Source organism: Rhinopithecus bieti, unplaced genomic scaffold, assembly GCF_001698545.2.
Source record: "Rhinopithecus bieti isolate Rb0 unplaced genomic scaffold, ASM169854v2 scaffold_2205, whole genome shotgun sequence".
Lineage (NCBI taxonomy): Eukaryota > Metazoa > Chordata > Mammalia > Primates > Cercopithecidae > Rhinopithecus > Rhinopithecus bieti.
This window is the reverse complement of record NW_016803673.1, coordinates 3,351,199-3,358,434: the sequence shown is the minus strand read 5'-3', so window position 1 is coordinate 3,358,434 and position 7,236 is coordinate 3,351,199. Positions and strand designations below refer to the sequence as shown.

The 7,236-nt window shown below is 55.8% G+C and overlaps 1 protein-coding gene across 3 annotated transcripts in view; it reads left to right on the top strand.

The window, feature by feature from the left end:
- Nucleotides 1–4,907: 4,907 nt before the first annotated feature.
- Nucleotides 4,908–7,236, top strand: part of BARHL1 (BarH like homeobox 1) — an 8,660-nt gene continuing 6,331 nt past the window's right edge. For all 3 annotated transcript variants that reach the window (XM_017849543.1, XM_017849556.1, XM_017849548.1), the window contains exon 1: nt 4,908–6,117. In XM_017849543.1, coding sequence (XP_017705032.1) covers nt 5,652–6,117 — 466 coding nt within the window. In that variant the 5' untranslated portion in view covers nt 4,908–5,651. The remainder of the gene's footprint in view (nt 6,118–7,236) is intronic.

Here is a 7,236-nt window from a genome sequence, read left to right as displayed (position 1 = left end):
GGAGGGGAGGGAGAGGAGGGGAGGGAGAGAGGAAGGGAAGGAAGAAGGAAAGAATGGAGGGAGAGAAAAAGGAAAGGAGGGAAGAAGAAAGGAAAGAAGAAATGGGAGGGAGTGGTAAGGGAAAGAGGAAGAAAAGGAGAGTGAGAGGAAGAGAGAGGAAAAGAGGAAGGAAGAACGGGAGGGAGAGAAGGGGCAGGAAGGGAGACAGGAAGAGCCAATGGGAAGGAAGGGAGAAAGGGAGGAGGGGAGGAAGAAAGGAAGGGAGGGAGGAGAGGAGAAAGGAAGAAAGAGAGGGAGGAAGAAAGGGAAGGATGAAAAGAGGAAAAGAAAAAATATGTTCTTTTCCTGGTTTCAGTAGCTCTATGAGGTTTTAAGCTTAAAAAAAAACAGAAAACAACAACAACAACAACAAACCCACATAAGAACAGCATGACCTTGAAGTCCACAAATTGCCCAAATCCTTGTCCAATTCAACTCTTTGCAAAGCAGAAAGATGGCACCAAGGCCTGGCCTGTATCATTCGAATCCTCTGCTCACTTCACCTTAAAAACTGGTTTTGGTAGGAAGACCCTGGCCAAAGGCGGGTGCTGACTTTTCTAGAGAGGGCTGAGGAGACAAGCCTGAGGGCTCAAACCTGCCAGAGGAAAAAGGCTCTAGCTATTATTAACAGCAGTTGTACTATGAAGTACATAATTGCTATTCCTCAAGACTGCAGCCAAGTGCCAAGATTCCTCATATGAACCATGTAAAATGGGCAACAGCACCCCCACCTTACAGCTGGAAGGAAAAACAGCTCAGAAAGTGACTTGCTTTAAAAAAAAAAAAAAAAAAAGAAAGAAAGCAATTTGGTCAAGGTCACAGAGTGCATCCCACTCACATAAGGGGCAAAATCTAAGAGGTGCCAAAAAACCTCAGGAACCAAAACCAATGATATTTTAATACATTTAAAAAATCAAAATTTAAAAAATCATGATGGATAAAATATCAACATTTTAAATAACATCTTATGTGACCTGCCTCATCTCCTTCATCTTAGTCCCAGCCCTGGATTCTAGAGTCTAGAGAATTTGAACTCAGGTCTGACCAATTTCGAGTCTGTCCTCAACAACCCCAGCCCGTATGCTACCACTAGACCCAGCTATGCAGAAGCTTGAACAGCTCTAGTATGAGCCCTGCATTTAAGCCACCATTCATAAGGGAGCAAAGACCACTTTGGGATCATTCTCAAAAAGCTTTGGGCAGATTGTTCTGTGTGACTCTGCCTGGGGAGCTAGGTGAGCAAAACCGGCAGAAAAAACCCATTTGCTAGCTCCAGGACTGAGAGGTGTTACGTGGAGAAGGAGGTGGGGCTAGGAGAAAGTTGCTAAGAGCCGTGACCTAGTCAGGGTCTCAGGCTCATCCAATTCCATCCTGACCCAAAGCCAAACCCAAGCCAAGAGCCGCAGGTGGCAAAGAAGGAGGTGAATTCTACAGCCAGGTGGCTTCTGAATGACCAAGGGGACTCTCCCACCCTCACCTCTCACTCCCATGTTCCGATGTTAATGCCTTTGTACCCAAGGGAAAGCCAAGGTCTGGGCAAGATAGATGAGTTGTCCAGAGTGTGGGCAGCGCCAGAGCCTTCTGGGGGTTTCTCCATGCACCTGCCTGTCCTGCCCCTGGAGAAGACCAACTGTGGTCGGCTCTGTGGGTGTGGGTGGGAGGTCTTGGATCTGCTAGGGCTCTGAATCCATCAAGAGGCTAAAAGTCTAAAAGAAAGCAACACCAAAGGACTGGGCAGGCAAGGATTGGAAGTGGAAGCGAGAGATCTCAAGAGGAAGTGGGAAGCTGGGGGATGGGAGGAGGAGTTGGGGTCCTGAAAAGAGCACAGAGAACAAGGAACTTGGACACTGGGGTGGCAGTTCTGGCTCTTGGTTAAGACTGAGTGATCCTGGGAAGCCCGGCCCTTGATGCACCTTCATCACACTAATTTTCTTTCCTTCCTTCCTTCCTTCCTTCCTTCCTTCCTTCCTTCCTGTCTTCTTCCTTCCTTCCTTCCCTTCCTTCCTTCCTTCCCTCTTCCTTCCTTCTCTTCCTTCCTTCCTTCCTTCCTTCCTTCCTTTCTTTCGAGGCCCCCAATGCACCCCTGCCAGGCCCTTGGGGAGTGGGCCAAGAATTGCTGAGGACAGGGACCTGGGACTGGGGAGAGGGGCCTGCCTCCTGCTGCGTGAACAGGGGCTCAGAGAAGTTGGGCATATTGCCAAGGCTCACCCCCAGCTCCTTTGGACCTGGAAGCCCTGATACCCCACGCGACCAACCAAGCCTCTTTCCCAAAGGCGGGAAGGTAGGGTGGACTCAGGCTCCCCTGGACGCTGAGTAAATTCCCAGCTAAAGGAGAGCTCAGGTGAGCGCCCAAAAATCTCTTCAGCAGGGGACAGGGTGAGATGCAAGACCCACACCGATAATGGGAAAATCAGCGGAGAAGGCACCTGCATGGAGCTGGAAATCCCCAAATCGGAATAAAACGATGTTATCGAGAGAGGGCTAAATCCTAGAGTAAATTTCAAACGAAATAAATCGCACAGCACATTTTAGGTGATAATAGACGGCGGTAACTCAATACTAATGATAGTGTACTGACAACCCGCTAATATTCTTGGGCTCCAAGAAGCTGGGCAAAACCGGCTGGAGCGACAGGAGGTCCGGCTTTGCTGTTCTTTCCCACCGGGAGAGGTTGGAGCCACCCTCACTCCCGGCCGCTCTCGATGGATCGCAGCTCCCCTCGCTCCAAAGCTTCGCTTTCGCTGGGTCCGGGATCCAAACCCCAACCCAAGAGCCAAAGGCCAGAAAAGGCCCTGGCGTTGCCAGCTGCTTGTCGCCTTGGGGAGGGGCGGCTTGGGACCCGCCCGGGGCGGAGGAGGACAGAGGAGGATGCGGACGCTCTGGGGACCAGGCGGTCCCGCGGATGCTCGGCCAGGGGCATCGCCATGGCTAACAGGCGGGTTGTGGGGCGGAGGGGGCTCGCCGTCGATCTAAGTGAGGATCTCGGTGCTCGGGGAAGATGAGATTCCTTAGAGGATGCGGGCGCAGGCCTGGGAAACAGGGGAGAAGTGGGTGATGGGGAGGGAAGTGGGGTCTCCAGAGACGCCCAGAGCAGGAGCAAGGCCAAGCTGGGGACTGGCCTGGAAGAGTCAGGGCAGCCCCGCTCTCCTCTTGATTTATGGCCCCCTCCCAGTCCACCAAACTGAAATGAGCGGCCGGCCCGGCCCACCGCGGGAGGTGCCCACTGCAGTGGCCGCCGCAGATCCAGAGCCTGGGCCCCCGCCCTCCCGCCTCCCCGACAGCTTGCAGCCGAGCCGGGCCACCGTCCCCCGGGAGCCGCCCGTCCTCACCCCCAGCCCGGCCGGCGGCGGGGCCGCTTCCAATCTGCCGGCGGGCACAGGGGGAGAGCGCGGGGAGCCGGGAGCCGGGCCACCGCCGACCTAGTCCGAGGGAGGAGAAAGTTTTTGCTCCACCCGACCACGCCAGGGTTTGGAGGGCATGCGGGTGCCTCACGATTCGCTGCGGTATCGGTCGCTGAGCCCGACAGAGGGGCCGGGGTAGTTTCCTGGGGGCTGGGGATGGTGGCAGGGGCGTGCGGGCCGGGCTGGAAAGGCCTGGCTTCCCGAGCCTGCGGGGGTAAAAGGACGCCTCTGACCCGCCCGGCCTCGATGAAGGCCTTTGGGTTCCTCTCTGAAAGCCCTTTCCACCGCAGACCCGGGTTGTGATCCCTGGGGCTGTGCAGAGAGGATCCAGGCCCGGGACACACTTCGGATCTGTCCGCGGTCCTGGGCCCCAACACTGGGGGCTGACCCTAGAAAGGCGCTGGACTGGAGCCCTTGACGGGGTGGGAAGGGCGAGGGGTCCCATTATTCACAATGAAAAGGCCACGTTTCCAGAGTTGCCTTGAAAATGAATCCCTGGACGAGCTCTGGCTCTGCGTGGCATAAGAAGCCGTTAGCAGGCGTCTACACTCGCACTCGGAAGCTCTTGCGCGGGTCCTGTTCAGAGGTACGACAGCGCCGGCCCCTCAGGAGGTGCCCATGGGAGAGGCCATCAGCGGGGGTGGGCGGGTTACTGCTTTCTTTGTCCCTTGCGCTGCCTTCCTTGAGCCACACGGATTTCTTGAGGTCTCTCCCTAACGCCCCAGACAAGATCTTCCAACCTCGCCCTGAAGTGAAGTCCTCCAATCTCGCCCTGAAGTGAAGCCATCGGTCTGGTCACTTCCCGGACAGACACCTGGCTTTCCCCACCCCTGCCAGGCCCACAGGTTCCCAAGAGGCCAGAGAGACAGGACTGCAAATTGTCCTACGAGGGAAACACCGAGAGCCCAACAGAAATGCCGCAAACAACATAACTTGAATTTTCTTCCTCACACTAGAGAAGGGGTTATCGACACACACACACACACACACACACACACACACACACCCCACACTTCTTTCTCCGCTGGGTTTAGTCCCTTTCTGCTGCTGGAGGAAGAAAAACGAGGGAAGAAAAAGGATCTACGACAGACCTGCGGACGAATAATTGGAATAATTGTGGGAAAGGGTCGGGGAACGCTAAAAAAGCCCAGCGCACATCCCAGCCCACCGCAGCAGCAGTCGGCTCGCCCCCCTCCCCGCCAGCCGTACCCCCCTTGGCTAATCACCCTCATTAGGAGCTTCGTCACCGGCCTAATGAAAGCAAACCGTGTGGAAATCGCCGGTAAACAGTTGGGTCTGTGCTGTAATTAATTCAGTGTCTCTTTTAATCAAACTGAAAGGGAATCGGGCAGCGGCTTGCGGAGCCGTGACATCACCCCCAAAATCGGCCAGAGCCAATCAGCGTCATCACTCCGGGGACACGTGGGCGAGTCTCCTTAAAAAAAAACACAACACAACGAAAAAAAGAGAAACAAACAAAAAAAACCCAGACCCAAAGTAAAAGTGACACAAGTTCATTTTTTAAAGGAAGGGGGGAGGAGAAGGCGCGCGCGGACCGGCAGAGAGCTGCCGCCGAGGAGCAGGGAGGCGCTGTCCACGGTGCTGACGGGCCCCCGGAGCGGCGAGGGCGCGGAGAGAGGACCTCCCTGGCCAGGTGGAGCGTCATGAGCCGCTGGCAGCCGCCTCCGCCGCTCTCCGCGGTGCTGATGCCTCCAGGTGCGCTCCGTTCTGCCGGCTGCTAGCGCGGCCCGGGCCCGCAGCTATCCGCGGTGCTGACCTCGCCACCCTCAGCCACCGCTTGCCTGGAAGAAGCGTGCGGTTTGGATTTTTAAAACGCCATTCTTTATTTAGATTCCAACATCCTCGCGTTTCTTCTGTGCCAAGGGGCCCTCGGGCCGTCCGTCTCCCCCTTTGCTCTCCCCAACTTGGCGCGCCCTCCCTCCCATTCCTCCCTGACACTCCCACCACCCCCCCTCGGCTCGGCGGCTCGGCGCGATGCTGCAGAAGACGCACTGAGTCCTTCTGGATCTAATGCGCAGAGGAGGTTGGCCCAGAGCTCCCGGGCTCCCCCAAGGCTGAACTCCGTCCAAGGTGCCCGCAGGCTCCCTGCCCGCCTTCCCCATGCCAGCCCGCAGCTAGGGGCAGGGGCAGCGGCGGCTGGGGTTGGGGGTGGGTGGGGAGCTTTTGGGGAGGACAGGTCGCAGCTTGGCTATGGAAGGCTCCAATGGCTTTGGGATCGACTCCATTCTCTCCCACCGCGCGGGCAGCCCCGCCCTTCCCAAGGGGGACCCCTTGCTTGGGGACTGCCGTTCGCCCCTGGAGCTGAGTCCACGCTCAGAGAGCAGCAGCGACTGCTCTTCGCCAGCCTCTCCAGGAAGGGACTGTCTGGAGACGGGCACCCCACGGCCTGGTGGGGCATCCGGCCCAGGTTTGGACTCCCACCTGCAGCCCGGGCAGCTCTCAGCCCCGGCCCAGTCGCGCACCGTCACCTCCTCCTTTCTGATCAGGGACATCCTTGCCGACTGCAAACCACTCGCGGCCTGCGCACCCTACTCTAGCAGCGGGCAGCCGGCAGCCCCTGAGCCTGGGGGCCGCCTTGCGGCCAAGGCCGGGGAGGACTTTAGAGACAAGCTGGACAAAAGTGGCAGCAACGCCTCATCGGACTCTGAGTATAAAGGTAAGAAAGCAGGAGGTGAAAACTTGGGGGTATGCTATGTATCTAAAAACTGGCATTTAAAACGAGTACACATGGCAGGACAGGCACTCACTCACCTGGGGGAACATTTCAGCCAGTCCTGTGGTTATGCCTTTGAGTAACAAAGAGTCTGGTGGAGAGAGTTGGGGGCAGGGGAGGGATACTGTGTGCCCGAGGGGAGATTTCCCCAAAATGCACTAAGCAAACTTTCTAAACTTCGACTGGGACCCTTGCCCTTCCAGCAGTGCTGGTGGACAGGAGCAGGTTCCAATCAGGCCAGTGGCTCTCTAGGAAGAAACCTTGCAGAAGCAATGGAAGACTCAAAGGGTTCTGCTTTATAAGAGTGAAAATATAGCAGAAAAATTTCAGCGGGAGCCCTGAGAACAGTCAGAATTTTCTGCCTTTTAATCTACATTTCCAGACAGGAAGAGAAAATGGGTTTTTCCTCCCAACGGGCCCAGTGTGATCCGGGTCCTGTGAGTCATGAAAAGAGGCACTCACTTCAAAGCAGAAACCTCAGCCAGGCAGCTTCCTGGGAGCAGGTCAGGGGGCTGGTGGAGAGGGCAGTACCCTGCACCCCCCACCAAGGGCTCTCATTGAATTTGATTTTAAGTGCCTTGAGCAACCAACTCCAGGTTTTATGCAAGTTCCAGGGATTCCTGAGTAACCAGCCTTGTCTCCCGCTACCCTGGGGTTGTTGCCCCTCCACTTTTCTTTTTACCTCAACGAATCTTTGCTGTCGTTTGCTCCATTTTCATCCCATCTTAACCAAGGAGATGAGATCAGGGTTCAAAGGAAAGGGAGAAGGAAGGAGGGAAGGAAGGAAGGAAGGAAGGAAGGAAGGAAGGAAGGAAGGAAGGAAGGAAGCAGAGAAAGGCAAGAAGAAAAAAAAAGAATTCCCTAATTTTGTTTCTGACCCCAGCCACTACCTCCACTTTAGCTGTTTCTCAAAACCAGAGGCAGAAAGTTCTTTCTAAGGAAGAAGTCAAGGGGCAGAAGGTGAAGAGGAGTATGAGGGCTTCATGGGAGACAGCCCCACATCCCCATCTAGCAGAACACTCGGAGCGGGCAGAGGCTGTTCAGAGCTCTTTCAAGCATATA